Source organism: Oncorhynchus masou, chromosome 23 (assembly GCF_036934945.1).
Source record: "Oncorhynchus masou masou isolate Uvic2021 chromosome 23, UVic_Omas_1.1, whole genome shotgun sequence".
In the NCBI taxonomy this organism is placed as follows: Eukaryota; Metazoa; Chordata; class Actinopteri; order Salmoniformes; family Salmonidae; genus Oncorhynchus; species Oncorhynchus masou.
The window spans coordinates 4638428-4655047 of record NC_088234.1 but is presented as its reverse complement, the minus strand read 5'-3'; the positions used below and the strand labels follow the sequence as shown (position 1 = coordinate 4655047).

Below are 16620 nucleotides of genomic sequence, written 5' to 3'. Positions count from 1 at the left end.
ACTATAAATATATACATATACACACACTATATACACTATATATATATATACACACACATACACACACACTATATACACTATACACTATATATACATATACACATATATATACATATACACACACTATATACACTATATATATACACTATATATATATACACTATATATATATATATATATATATATACACTACATACACTATACACAATATATACATATATATATATATACATATACACACACACTATATACACTCTATATATATATATATATATATACACACACACTATATACTATATATATACATATACACACAATATACACTATATATACACATACACTATATATACACTATATATACACACATACACACTATATATACACACATACACACTATATATACACACATACACACTATATACACCATATATACACATATACACTATATATATATATATATACACATACACACTATATATACACACTATATACACATACACATATATACACTATATACACACATACACAAAATATACACTATATATACACATACAAACTATATACAGTATATATACACATATACACATACACACTATATACAATATATATATACACATACACACATACACACTATATATACAGTATATATACACATATACACTATATATACACTATATATATACACACACATACACACTATATACACACTATATATACATACACTATATACACATACACGCTATATATACACATATACACTATATTAACACACACACACACACTATATACACTACATATACACATACACACACTATATTCACTATATATACACACTATATATACACATATACACTATATATACACACACATACACACTATACACACTATATATACACATATACACTATATATACACATACACACTATATATACACATATACACTATATATATCCACACATACACACTATATATATATACACACACATATACACTATATATACACACTATATATATACACACACACTATATATACACTATATACACATATACACTATATATACACTATATATACACATATACATATATACATATACACACTATATATACACACACACACACATTATATACACTACATATACACATATACACTATATACACACACATATACACTATATATACACTGGATGGGCTATTTACAGATGGGCTATGTACAGGTGCAATGCCCCCATGCACAAAGCGAGGTCCATACAAAAATGATTTGTCAAGATCCATGTGGAAGAACTTGACTGGCCTGCACAGAGCCCTGACCTCAACCCCATCGAACACCTTTGGGATGAGTTGGAACGCCGACTGCGAGCCAGACCTAATCGCCCAACGTCAGTGCCCGACCTCACTAATGCTCTTGTGGCTGAATGGAAGCAAGTCCCCGCAGAAATGTTCCAACATCTAGTGGAAAGCCTTCCCAGAAGAGTGGAGGCTGTTATAGCAGCAATGTTCCAACATCTAGTGGAAAGCCTTCCCAGAAGAGTGGAGGCTGTTATAGCAGCAATGTTCCAACATCTAGTGGAAAGCCTTCCCAGAAGAGTGGAGGCTGTTATAGCAGCAATGTTCCAACATCTAGTGGAAAGCCTTCCCAGAAGAGTGGAGGCTGTTATAGCAGCAATGTTCCATCATCTAGTGGAAAGCCTTCCCAGAAGAGTGGAGGCTGTTATAGCAGCAACTCCATATTAATGCCCATGATTTTGGAATGAGATGTTGGACGAGCAGGTGTCCACATACTGTATAACACACATAGACTCCCTGTCCCTTATGCTTGCTCCTCCTCCCTCTTCCACCAATCACAGAGAAGCAGGAAGTGGTGGTCCAGGGTTTAAATGTGAAAGAGGAGGAGGAGCCTATGGAGATTGACCCCCTGACCCCCAGCGTGACACCTGACCCTATCCTGCCCCCAGGGGAGCGAGCGGAGTCCGGGAGGGGTGAGAAGACACCCCCTCCACCTCTCCTCCCTAAAGAAGACCAGGATCTGTTCCAGAAAGATCTCTTCTCCCAGGACATCTCAGTCAAAATGGCCTCTGCTCTCCTTTACCAACTGTCAGGTACCCACAACACTCTAGAACCTTTCACCAACTGTCAGGTACCCACAACATTCTAGAACCTTCTACCAACTGTCAGGTACCCACAACATTCTAGAACCTTCTACCAACTGTCAGGTACCCACAACATTCTAGAACCTTCTACCAACTGTCAGGTACCCACAACATTCTAGAACCTTCTACCAACTGTCAGGTACCCACAACACTCTAGAACCTTCTACCAACTGTCAGGTACCCACAACACTCTAGAGCCTTTCACCAACTGTCAGTTACCCACAACACTCTAGAGCCTTTCACCAACTGTCAGGTACCCACAACATTCTAGAACCTTCTACCAACTGTCAGGTACCCACAACACTCTAGAGCCTTTCACCAACTGTCAGCTACCCACAACACTCTAGAGCCTTTCACCAACTGTCAGGTACCCACAACACTCTAGAGCCTTTCACCAACTGTCAGGTACCCACAACATTCTAGAACCTTCTACCAACTGTCAGGTACCCACAACACTCTAGAGCCTTTCACCAACTGTCAGGTACCCACAACATTCTAGAACCTTCTACCAACTGTCAGGTACCCACAACACTCTAGAGCCTTTCACCAACTGTCAGGTACCCACAACATTCTAGAACCTTCTACCAACTGTCAGGTACCCACAACACTCTAGAGCCTTTCACCAACTGTCAGGTACCCACAACATTCTAGAACCTTCTACCAACTGTCAGGTACCCACAACACTCTAGAACCTTCTACCAACTGTCAGGTACCCACAACACTCTAGAGCCTTCTACCAACTGTCAGGTACCGACAACATTCTAGAACCTTTCACCAACTGTCAGGTACCCACAACACTCTAGAGCCTTTCACCAACTGTCAGGTACCCACAACATTCTAGAACATTCTACCAACTGTCAGGTACCCACAACACTCTAGAGCCTTTCACCAACTGTCAGGTACCCACAACACTCTAGAGCCTTTCACCAACTGTCAGGTACCCACAACATTCTAGAACCTTTCACCAACTGTCAGGTACCCACAACACTCTAGAACCTTCTACCAACTGTCAGGTACCGACAACACTCTAGAGCCTTTCACCAACTGTCAGGTACCCACAACACTCTAGAGCCTTTCACCAACTGTCAGGTACCGACAACATTCTAGAACCTTCTACCAACTGTCAGGTACCCACAACATTCTAGAACCTTCTACCAACTGTCAGATACCCACAACACTCTAGAGCCTTTCACCAACTGTCAGTTACCCACAACACTCTAGAGCCTTTCACCAACTGTCAGGTACCCACAACATTCTAGAGCCTTTCACCAACTGTCAGATACCCACAACATTCTAGAACCTTCTACCAACTGTCAGGTACCCACAACACTCTAGAGCCTTTCACCAACTGTCAGTTACCCACAACACTCTAGAGCCTTTCACCAACTCACAGGTACCCACAACACTCTAGAGCCTTTCACCAACTGTCAGATACCCACAACATTCTAGAACCTTCTACCAACTGTCAGGTACCCACAACACTCTAGAGCCTTTCACCAACTGTCAGTTACCCACAACACTCTAGAGCCTTTCACCAACTGTCAGGTACCCACAACACTCTAGAGCCTTTCACCAACTGTCAGGTACCCACAACATTCTAGAACCTTTCACCAACTGTCAGGTACCCACAACACTCTAGAACCTTCTACCAACTGTCAGATACCCACAACACTCTAGAGCCTTTCACCAACTGTCAGGTACCCACAACATTCTAGAACCTTCTACCAACTGTCAGGTACCCACAACACTCTAGAACCTTCTACCAACTGTCAGGTACCCACAACACTCTAGAGCCTTTCACCAACTGTCAGGTACCCACAACACTCTAGAGCCTTTCACCAACTGTCAGGTACCGACAACATTCTAGAACCTTCTACCAACTGTCAGGTACCCACAACATTCTAGAACCTTCTACCAACTGTCAGATACCCACAACACTCTAGAGCCTTTCACCAACTGTCAGTTACCCACAACACTCTAGAGCCTTTCACCAACTGTCAGGTACCCACAACATTCTAGAGCCTTTCACCAACTGTCAGATACCCACAACATTCTAGAATCTTCTACCAACTGTCAGGTACCCACAACACTCTAGAGCCTTTCACCAACTGTCAGTTACCCACAACACTCTAGAGCCTTTCACCAACTGTCAGGTACCCACAACATTCTAGAACCTTCTACCAACTGTCAGGTACCCACAACATTCTAGAACCTTCTACCAACTGTCAGGTACCCACAACACTCTAGAGCCTTTCACCAACTGTCAGTTACCCACAACACTCTAGAGCCTTTCACCAACTGTCAGGTACCCACAACATTCTAGAACCTTCTACCAACTGTCAGGTACCCACAACATTCTAGAACCTTCTACCAACTGTCAGGTACCCACAACACTCTAGAGCCTTTCACCAACTGTCAGGTACCCACAACATTCTAGAACATTCTACCAACACTCTAGAACCTTCTACCAACTGTCAGGTACCAACAACTCTCTAGAACCTTCTACCAACTGTCAGGTACTGTCACGCCTTGGTCTTAGTATTTTTGTGTTATAGTTTATTTGTTGGTCAGGCCATGGTGTGACATGGGTTTATGTTGTATTTCGTATTGGGGTTTGCGGCTAAATAGGGGTGTTGCATAGGTTTGGCTGCCTGAGGCGGTTCTCAATCAGAGTCAGGTGATTCTCGTTGTCTCTGATTGGGAACCGTATTTAGGTAGCCTGGATTTCACTTTGTATTTCGTGGGTGATTGTTCCTGTCTCAGTGTAGTTTCACCAGATAGGCTGTATTTAGGTTTCACGTTCCGTTTTGTTGTTTTTGTATTTGTATCAGTTATTTTATGTAATCGTCATTTTGTTTTCATTAAAAAACATGAGTAACCAACACGCTGCATTTCGGTCCGACTTTCTTGCGACAAACGAAGAACGCCGTTACAGAATCACCCACCACACACGGACCGAGCAGCGTGTTAACAGGCAGCTGGAGCAGAGAAGGGAGGACGTTATGGACAGCAGAGGCTTGGAGTATACGACGTGGGAAGAAATAGACAGGTGGGCGGCAGACCCAGAGAGAGTGCCGGAGCCCGCCTGGGATTCGCTGGAGCAGTGCGAAGAGGGCTATAGGAGAATGGAGTCGAAAAGAAAGACACGGCGGCGCAGAGCGAAACCCGAAAATCAGCCCCAAAAATTTCTTGGGGGGGGCTCAGAGGGAGAGTGGCTGAGTCAGGAGACAGACCTGAGCCAACTCTCCCTGTTTATCGTGAGGAGCCAAGGAGGAGACCAGAACCGGTGTTGGAGGTGAGCGAAACAGAGACTGTGAAGGAGTTAATGGGGAAATTGGAGGAGAGAGTAATGAGGGAGTTGCTAGTTTGGTGCTTTAGGTACAAGATTCGTCCGACGGAGCGTGTCGGGGATTTAATGGCACCTGGGTCAGCGCTCCATACTAGTCCTGAGGTGCGTGTTAGTCGGCTGGTGAAAAATGTGCCAGCCTCACGCACTAGGCCTCCTGTGTACCTACCTAGCCTTGCACGTCCTGTGCCAGTCCTGCTCTCAGGCTCTCCAGTACACCTTCACTGTCCAGTCCATCCTGTGCCACCTTCACACACCAGCACTCCGATGGTAGCTCCCCGCACCAGGCTTCCTGTTCGTGTCCTCGATCCAGTACCACCAGTTCCAGTACCACGCACCAGGCCTTCAGTGCGCCTCGCCTGTTCAGCGCAGCCAGCGCTTTCTCCCTCTCCTGCGCTGTCGGAGTCTCCTGTCTGTTCAGCGCTGTCGGAGCCTTTCTTCTCTCCTGCGCTGTCGGAGCCTCCTGCCTGTTCAGCGCTGTCGGAGCCTTTCTCCTCTCCAGCGCTGCCGGAGTCTCCCGCCTGTTCAGCGCTGACGGAGCCTTTCTTCTCTCCTGCGCTGTCGGAGCCTCCTGCCTGTTCAGCGCTGTTGGAGCCTTTCTTCTCTCCTGCGCTGTCGGAGTCTCCCGCCTATTCAGCGCTGTCGGAGCCTTTCTCCTCTCCAGCGCTGCCGGAGCCTCCTGCCTGTTCGGAGCAGCCAGAGCTGCCAGTCTGCATGGAGCAGCCAGAGCTGCCAGTCTGCATGGAGCAGCTAGAGCTGCCAGTCTGCATGGAGCAGCCAGAGCTGCCAGGCTGCATGGAGCAGCCAGAGCTGTCAGTCTGCTTGGAGCAGCCAGAGCTGCCAGTCTGCATGGAGCTGCCAGTCTGCATGGAGCTGCCAGTCTGCAAGGAGCTGCCAGTCTGCATGGAGCTGCCAGTCTGCAAGGAGCTGCCAGTCTGCAAGGAGCTACCAGTCTGCAAGGAGCTGCCAGTCTGCATGGAGCAGCCAGAGCTGCCAGTCTGCATGGAGCAGCTAGAGCTGCCAGTCTGCATGGAGCTGCCAGTCTGCAAGGAGCTGCCAGTCTGCAAGGATCTGCCAGTCAGCCAGACTCTTCCAGATCTGCCAGTCAGCCAGACTCTTCCAGATCTGCCAGTCAGCCAGACTCTTCCAGATCTGCCAGTCTGCCAGACTCTTCCAGATCTGCCAGTCTGCCAGACTCTTCCAGATCTGTCAGTCTGCCAGACTCTTCCAGATCTGCCAGTCAGCCAGACTCTTCCAGATCTGCCAGTCAGCCAGACTCTTCCAGATCTGCCAGTCAGCCAGACTCTTCCAGATCTGCCAGTCAACCAGACTCTTCCAGATCCGCCAGTCAGCCAGGATCTGCCGGATTCAACTGCCTGGCTGGGCTTCATCTCAGTACTGGGCTTCCTCTCAGTACTGGGCTTCCTCTCAGTGCTGAGCTGCCCCTCAGTCCCGAGCTGCCCCTCAGTCCCGAGCTGCCCCTCAGTCCCGAGCTGCCCCTCAGTCCCGAGCTGCCCCTCAGTCCCGAGCTGCCCCTCAGTCCCGAGCTTCCCCTCAGTCCTGAGCAGCCCCTCAGTCCCGAGCTGCCCCTCTGTCCCGAGCTGCCTCAGTCCCGAGCTGCCCCTCAGTCACGAGCTGCTTCTCAGTTCAGTGGGGTTCTGGGTGAGGACTATTAGGCCATGGTCGGCGGCGAGGGTGGATCATCCCAGGACGCGAAGGGGAGGAACAATGACATTTATAAAGTGGGGTCCACGTCCCGAGCCGGAACCGCCACCATGGACAGACGCCCACCCGGACCCTCCCTATGGTTTTGAGGTGCGTCCGGGAGTCCGCACCTTAGGGGGGGGGGGGTTCTGTCACGCCTTGGTCTTAGTATTTTTGTGTTTTAGTTTATTTGTTGGTCAGGCCAGGGTGTGACATGGGTTTATGTTGTATTTCGTATTGGGGTTTGCGGCTAAATAGGGGTGTTGCATAGGTTTGGCTGCCTGAGGCGGTTCTCAATCAGAGTCAGGTGATTCTCGTTGTCTCTGATTGGGAACCGTATTTAGGTAGCCTGGATTTCACTTTGTATTTCGTGGATGATTGTTCCTGTCTCTGTGTAGTTTCACCAGATAGGCTGTATTTAGGTTTCACTTTCCGTTTTGTTGTTTTTGTATCAGTTATTTTATGTAATCGTCATTTTGTTTTCATTAAAAAAACATGAGTAACCAACACGCTGCATTTCGGTCCGACTTTCTTGCGACAAACGAAGAACGCCGTTACAGGTACCCACAACACTCTAGAACCTTCTACCAACTGTCAGGTACCCACAACACTCTAGAACCTTCTACCAACTGTCAGGTACCCACAACACTCTAGAACCTTCTACCAACTGTCAGGTACCCACAACACTCTAGAACCTTCTACCAACTGTCAGGTACCCACAACATTCTAGAACCTTCTACCAACTGTCAGGTACCCACAACACTCTAGAACCTTCTACCAACTGTCAGGTACCCACAACACTCTAGAACCTTCTACCAACTGTCAGGTACCCACAACATTCTAGAACCTTCTACCAACTGTCAGGTACCAACACTCTAGAACCTTCTACCAACACTAGAACCTTCTACCAACTGTCAGGTACCCACAACACTCTAGAACCTTCTACCAACTGTCAGGTACCCACAACACTCTAGAACCTTCTACCAACTGTCAGGTACCCACAACATTCTAGAACCTTCTACCAACTGTCAGGTACCAACACTCTAGAACCTTCTACCAACACTAGAACCTTCTACCAACTGTCAGGTACCCACAACACTCTAGAACCTTCTACCAACACTCTAGAACCTTCTACCAACTGTCAGGTTAATCAGGATTGCCTATTGGCTACCGCACATGCAGCAGCTACTCTTCCTGGGGTCAGATCATTCCATGATGACATGACTCTATACATAACTGAGTAACCTCTGGTAACAGATCATTCCATGATGACATGACTCTATACATAACTGAGTAACCTCTGGTAACAGATCATTCCATGATGACATGACTCTATACATAACTGAGTAACCTCTGGTAACAGATCATTCCATGATGACATGACTCTATACATAACTGAGTAACCTCTGGTAACAGATCATTCCATGATGACATGACTCTATACATAACTGAGTAACCTCTGGTAACAGATCATTCCATGATGACATGACTCTATACATAACTGAGTAACCTCTGGTAACAGATCATTCCATAATGACATGACTCTATACATAACTGAGTAACCTCTGGTAACAGATCATTCCATGATGACATGACTCTACACATAACTGAGTAACCTCTGGTAACAGATCATTCCATGATGACATGACTCTATACATAACTGAGTAACAGATCATTCCATGATGACATGACTCTATACATAACTGAGTAACCTCTGGTAACAGATCATTCCATAATGACATGACTCTATACATAACTGAGTAACAGATCATTCCATGATGACATGACTCTATACATAACTGAGTAACCTCTGGTAACAGATCATTCCATGATGACATGACTCTATACATAACTGAGTAACCTCTGGTAACAGATCATTCCATAATGACATGACTCTATACATAACTGAGTAACAGATCATTCCATGATGACATGACTCTATACATAACTGAGTAACCTCTGGTAACAGATCATTCCATAATGACATGACTCTATACATAACTGAGTAACCTCTGGTAACAGATCATTCCATAATGACATGACTCTATACATAACTGAGTAACAGATCATTCCATGATGACATGACTCTATACATAACTGAGTAACAGATCATTCCATGATGACATGACTCTATACATAACTGAGTAACAGATCATTCCATGATGACATGACTCTATACATAACTGAGTAACCTCTGGTAACAGATCATTCCATGATGACATGACTCTATACATAACTGAGTAACAGATCATTCCATGATGACATGACTCTACACATAACTGAGTAACCTCTGGTAACAGATCATTCCATAATGACATGACTCTATACATAACTGAGTAACAGATCATTCCATGATGACATGACTCTATACATAACTGAGTAACCTCTGGTAACAGATCATTCCATGATGACATGACTCTATACATAACTGAGTAACCTCTGGTAACAGATCATTCCATGATGACATGACTCTATACATAACTGAGTAACCTCTGGTAACAGATCATTCCATGATGACATGACTCTACACATAACTGAGTAACCTCTGGTAACAGATCATTCCATAATGACATGACTCTATACATAACTGAGTAACCTCTGGTAACAGATCATTCCATAATGACATGACTCTACACATAACTGAGTAACAGATCATTCCATGATGACATGACTCTATACATAACTGAGTAACAGATCATTCCATGAAACTCTCCTGTAGGTTTTAACTCCAACCCTGTTCCTGGAGAGAGACCCTCCTGTAGGTTTAAACTCCAACCCTGTTCCTGGAGAGAGACCCTCCTGTAGGTTTTAACTCCAACCCTGTTCTTGGAGAGAGACCCTCCTGTAGGTTTTAACTCCAACCCTGTTCTTGGAGAGAGACCCTCCTGTAGGTTTTAACTCCAACCCTGTTCCTGGAGAGAGACCCTCCTGTAGGTTTTAACTCCAACCCTGTTCTTGGAGAGAGACCCTCCTGTAGGTTTTAACTCCAACCCTGTTCTTGGAGAGAGACCCTCCTGTAGGTTTAAACTCCAACCCTGTTCCTGGAGAGAGACCCTCCTGTAGGTTTTAACTCCAACCCTGTTCCTGGAGAGAGACCCTCCTGTAGGTTTTAACTCCAACCCTGTTCTTGGAGAGAGACCCTCCTGTAGGTTTTAACTCCAACCCTGTTCTTGGAGAGAGACCCTCCTGTAGGTTTTAACTCCAACCCTGTTCCTGGAGAGAGACCCTCCTGTAGGTTTTAACTCCAACCCTGTTCCTGGAGAGAGACCCTCCTGGAGGTTTGTGGGACAACATTCCACAGGCCACAATCAACAGCCTGATCAACTCTATGAGAATCTGTGACCAACAGATTCATATCTGTATTCCCAGTCATGAGACTTTCCAATTTGTAAGTCGCTCTGGATAAGAGCGTCTGCTAAATGACTTAAATGTAAATGTAATGTAAATGTAAATCCATAGATTGGGCAATAATGAATTTATTTAAATTGACTGATTTCCTAATATGAACTATAACTCAGTAAAATCTTTGCAATTGTTGCATGTTGCATTTATGTTTTTCTTCAGTGAGGCTCCATTATAATTTCTACACAGTTTGGATTTGGTTTTAGTCATCTTAAAGTATATTGAGTTCATTTCCTCCGCAATTTTGTATTAGAATTGTTTTTATTCAAATCACCCGTGAGCCGTATGTTTGACACCCCAGCTCTAGAACTTTCTACCAACTGTCAGATACAACCACCACACTCTAAAGAATTCTGCTACACTCTAGAACCTTCTACAAACTGTCAGGCACAACCACCACACTCTACAGCCTTCTCCGACACTCTAGAACCTAACTACACTCTAGAACCTTCTACCAACTGTCATGTACAACCACCACACTCTAAAGAATTCTGCTACACTCTAGAACCTTCTACAAACTGTCAGGCACAACCACCACACTCTACAGCCTTCTCCGACACTCTAGAACCTAACTACACTCTAGAACCTTCTACCAACTGTCAGGTACAACCACCACACTCTAAAGAATTCTGCTACACTCTAGAACCTTCTACAAACTGTCAGGCACAACCACCACACTCTACAGCCTTCTCCGACACTCTAGAACCTTCTACCAACTGTCAGGTACACACAGTATACACTGGCATGTACAAAACATTAAGGACACCTTCATAATATTGCCCTCAGAACAGCATCAATTTGTCGGGTTATGGAGTCTACAAGGTGTCGAAAGTGTTCCACAGTGATGCTGGCCCATGTTGACTCCAATGCTTCCCACATTGTACCAAGTTGGCTGGATGTCCTTTGGGTGGTGGACCATTCTTGATACACACGGGAAACTGTTGAGCGTGAAAAACCCAGCAGCATTGCAGTTCTTGACACAAACCGGTACACCTGGCTCCTATGACCATACCCCGTTCAAAGTTACTTAAATATTTTTGTCTTGCCCATTCACCCTCTGAATGGCAAACATACACAATCCATGTCTCAATTGTCTCAAGGCTTAAAAAATATTTTTTTAACCTGTCTCCTCCCCTACATCTACACTGATTGGATTCACCTGGTCAGTCTCAGGGAAAGAAAAGGTGTTCTTAATGTTTTGTCCACTCAGTGTATATCATATGTTAACCACAATGTTATTGTTGCTTTCCCAGAGTTTGTCATTAAAACATTTGTGTCCGACATTATACCACAAAATGTAGCTGTGAAATGCTACAGCAGTCTAGGTAACTAAATGCTACAGAAGTCTAGGTAACTAAATGCTACAGCAGTCTAGGTAACTAAATGCTACAGCAGTCTAGGTAACTAAATGTAGCTGTGAAATGCTACAGCAGTCTAGGTAACTAAATGCTACAGCAGTCTCGGTAACTAAATGCTACAGCAGTCTAGGTAACTAAATGATACAGCAGTCTAGGTAACTAAATGTAGCATGAAATGCTACAGCAGTCTTGGTAACTAAATGCTACAGCAGTCTAGGTAACTAAATGCTACAGCAGTCTAGGTAACTAAATGTAGCATGAAATGCTACAGCAGTCTTGGTAACTAAATGCTACAGCAGTCTAGGTAACTAAATGTAGCATGAAATGCTACAGCAGTCTAGGTAACTAAATGCTACAGCAGTCTAGGTAACTAAATGATACAGCAGTCTAGGTAACTAAATGTAGCATGAAATGCTACAGCAGTCTTGGTAACTAAATGCTACAGCAGTCTAGGTAACTAAATGCTACAGCAGTCTAGGTAACTAAATGTAGCATGAAATGCTACAGCAGTCTTGGTAACTAAATGCTACAGCAGTCTAGGTAACTAAATGTAGCATGAAATGCTACAGCAGTCTAGGTAACTAAATGCTACAGCAGTCGAGGTAACTAAATGCTACAGCAGTCTAGGTAACTAAATGATACAGCAGTCTAGGTAACTAAATGCTACAGCAGTCTAGGTAACTAAATGCTACAGCAGTCTAGGTAACTAAATGTAGCATGAAATGCTACAGCAGTCTTGGTAACTAAATGCTACAGCAGTCTAGGTAACTAAATGTAGCATGAAATGCTACAGCAGTCTAGGTAACTAAATGCTACAGCAGTCGATGTAACTAAATGCTACAGCAGTCTAGGCAACTAAATGCTACAGCAGTCTAGGTAACTAAATGTAGCATGAAATGCTACAGCAGTCTTGGTAACTAAATGCTACAGCAGTCTAGGTAACTAAATGCTACAGCAGTCTAGGTAACTAAATGCTATAGCAGTCTAGGTAACTAAATGCTACAGCAGTCTAGGTAACTAAATGCTACAGCAGTCGAGGTAACTAAATGCTACAGCAGTCTAGGTAACTAAATGCTACAGCAGTCTAGGTAACTAAATGTTTTATGAAATGCTACAGCAGTCTAGGTAACTAAATGCTACAGCAGTCTAGGTAACTAAATGCTACAGCAGTCTAGGTAACTAAATGTAGCTGTGAAATGCTACAGCAGTCTAGGTAACTAAATGCTACAGAGGTCTAGGTAACTAAATGCTACAGCAGTCTAGGTAACTAAATGTAGCGTGAAATGCTACAGCAGTCTAGGTAACTAAATGCTACAGATGTCTAGGTAACTAAATGCTACAGCAGTCTAGGTAACTAAATGCTACAGCAGTCTAGGTAACTAAATGCTACAGCAGTCTAGGTAACTAAATGCTACAGCAGTCGAGGTAACTAAATGCTACAGCAGTCGAGGTAACTAAATGCTACAGAAGTCTAGGTAACTAAATGCTACAGCAGTCTAGGTAACTAAATGCTACAGCAGTCTAGGTAACTAAATGTAGCTGTGAAATGCTACAGCAGTCTAGGTAACTAAATGCTACAGCAGTCTCGGTAACTAAATGCTACAGCAGTCTAGGTAACTAAATGATACAGCAGTCTAGGTAACTAAATGTAGCATGAAATGCTACAGCAGTCTTGGTAACTAAATGCTACAGCAGTCTAGGTAACTAAATGCTACAGCAGTCTAGGTAACTAAATGTAGCATGAAATGCTACAGCAGTCTTGGTAACTAAATGCTACAGCAGTCTAGGTAACTAAATGTAGCATGAAATGCTACAGCAGTCTAGGTAACTAAATGCTACAGCAGTCTAGGTAACTAAATGATACAGCAGTCTAGGTAACTAAATGTAGCATGAAATGCTACAGCAGTCTTGGTAACTAAATGCTACAGCAGTCTAGGTAACTAAATGTAGCATGAAATGCTACAGCAGTCTAGGTAACTAAATGCTACAGCAGTCGAGGTAACTAAATGCTACAGCAGTCTAGGTAACTAAATGATACAGCAGTCTAGGTAACTAAATGCTACAGCAGTCTAGGTAACTAAATGCTACAGCAGTCTAGGTAACTAAATGTAGCATGAAATGCTACAGCAGTCTTGGTAACTAAATGCTACAGCAGTCTAGGTAACTAAATGTAGCATGAAATGCTACAGCAGTCTAGGTAACTAAATGCTACAGCAGTCGATGTAACTAAATGCTACAGCAGTCTAGGCAACTAAATGCTACAGCAGTCTAGGTAACTAAATGTAGCATGAAATGCTACAGCAGTCTTGGTAACTAAATGCTACAGCAGTCTAGGTAACTAAATGCTACAGCAGTCTAGGTAACTAAATGCTATAGCAGTCTAGGTAACTAAATGCTACAGCAGTCTAGGTAACTAAATGCTACAGCAGTCGAGGTAACTAAATGCTACAGCAGTCTAGGTAACTAAATGCTACAGCAGTCTAGGTAACTAAATGTTTTATGAAATGCTACAGCAGTCTAGGTAACTAAATGCTACAGCAGTCTAGGTAACTAAATGCTACAGCAGTCTAGGTAACTAAATGTAGCTGTGAAATGCTACAGCAGTCTAGGTAACTAAATGCTACAGAGGTCTAGGTAACTAAATGCTACAGCAGTCTAGGTAACTAAATGTAGCGTGAAATGCTACAGCAGTCTAGGTAACTAAATGCTACAGATGTCTAGGTAACTAAATGCTACAGCAGTCTAGGTAACTAAATGCTACAGCAGTCTAGGTAACTAAATGCTACAGCAGTCTAGGTAACTAAATGCTACAGCAGTCGAGGTAACTAAATGCTACAGCAGTCGAGGTAACTAAATGCTACAGCAGTCTAGGTAACTAAATGCTACAGCAGTCTAGGTAACTAAATGCTACAGCAGTCTAGGTAACTAAATGTAGCATGAAATGCTACAGCAGTCTTGGTAACTAAATGCTACAGCAGTCTAGGTAACTAAATGCTACAGCAGTCTAGGTAACTAAATGCTATAGCAGTCTAGGTAACTAAATGCTACAGCAGTCTAGGTAACTAAATGCTACAGCAGTCGAGGTAACTAAATGCTACAGCAGTCTAGGTAACTAAATGCTACAGCAGTCTAGGTAACTAAATGTTTTATGAAATGCTACAGCAGTCTAGGTAACTAAATGCTACAGCAGTCTAGGTAACTAAATGCTACAGCAGTCTAGGTAACTAAATGTAGCTGTGAAATGCTACAGCAGTCTAGGTAACTAAATGCTACAGAGGTCTAGGTAACTAAATGCTACAGCAGTCTAGGTAACTAAATGTAGCGTGAAATGCTACAGCAGTCTAGGTAACTAAATGCTACAGATGTCTAGGTAACTAAATGCTACAGCAGTCTAGGTAACTAAATGCTACAGCAGTCTAGGTAACTAAATGCTACAGCAGTCTAGGTAACTAAATGCTACAGCAGTCGAGGTAACTAAATGCTACAGCAGTCGAGGTAACTAAATGCTACAGCAGTCTAGGTAACTAAATGCTACAGCAGTCTAGGTAACTAAATGTAGCTGTGAAATGCTACAGCAGTCTAGGTAACTAAATGCTACAGCAGTCTAGGTAACTAAATGTAGCTGTGAAATGCTACAGCAGTCTAGGTAACTAAATGCTACAGCAGTCGAGGTAACTAAATGCTACAGCAGTCTAGGTAACTAGATGCTACAGCAGTCTAGGTAACTAAATGCTACAGCAGTCTAGGTAACTAAATGCTACAGCAGTCGAGGTAACTAAATGCTGCAGAAGTCTAGGTAACTAAATGCTACAGCAGTCTAGGTAACTAAATGCTACAGCAGTCTTGGTAACTAAATGCTACAGCAGTCTAGGTAACTAAATGCTACAGCAGTCTAGGTAACTAAATGCTACAGCAGTCTAGGTAACTAAATGCTGCAGAAGTCTAAGGTAACTAAATGTAGCTGTGAAATGCTACAGCAGTCTAGGTAACTAAATGCTACAGCAGTCTAGGTAACTAAATGCTACAGCAGTCTAGGTAACTAAATGCTACAGCAGTCTAGGTAACTAAATGCTACAGCAGTCGAGGTAACTAAATGCTGCAGAAGTCTAGGTAACTAAATGCTACAGCAGTCTAGGTAACTAAATGCTACAGCAGTCTCGGTAACTAAATGCTACAGCAGTCTAGGTAACTAAATGCTACAGAAGTCTAAGGTAACTAAATGTAGCTGTGAAATGCTACAGCAGTCTAGGTAACTAAATGCTACAGCAGTCTAGGTAACTAAATGCTACAGCAGTCTAGGTAACTAAATGCTACAGAAGTCTAGGTAACTAAATGCTACAGCAGTCTAGGTAACTAAATGATACAGCAGTCTAGGTAACTAAATGCTACAGCAGTCTAGGTAACTAAATGCTACAGCAGTCTCGGTAACTAAATGCTACAGCAGTCTAGGTAACTAAATGCTACAGAAGTCTAGGTAACTAAATGCTACAGCAGTCTAGGTAACTAAATGCTACAGCAGTCTAGGTAACTAAATGCTACAGCAGTCTAGGTAACTAAATGCTACAGCAGTCTCGGTAACTAAATGCTACAGCAGTCTAGGTAACTAAATGCTACAGCAGTCTAGGTAACTAAATGCTACAGAAGTCTAGGTAACTAAATGCTA

The 16620-nt window shown here is 43.5% G+C and overlaps 1 protein-coding gene across 5 annotated transcripts in view; it reads left to right on the top strand.

The window, feature by feature from the left end:
• Positions 1-16620, top strand: part of LOC135510198 (zinc finger protein 827-like) — a 65267-nt gene that overhangs the window by 32458 nt on the left and 16189 nt on the right. For all 5 annotated transcript variants that reach the window (XM_064930990.1, XM_064930989.1, XM_064930987.1 and 2 more), the window contains exon 6: positions 1845-2096. In XM_064930990.1, the coding sequence (XP_064787062.1) occupies positions 1845-2096 (252 nt within the window). The remainder of the gene's footprint in view (positions 1-1844; positions 2097-16620) is intronic.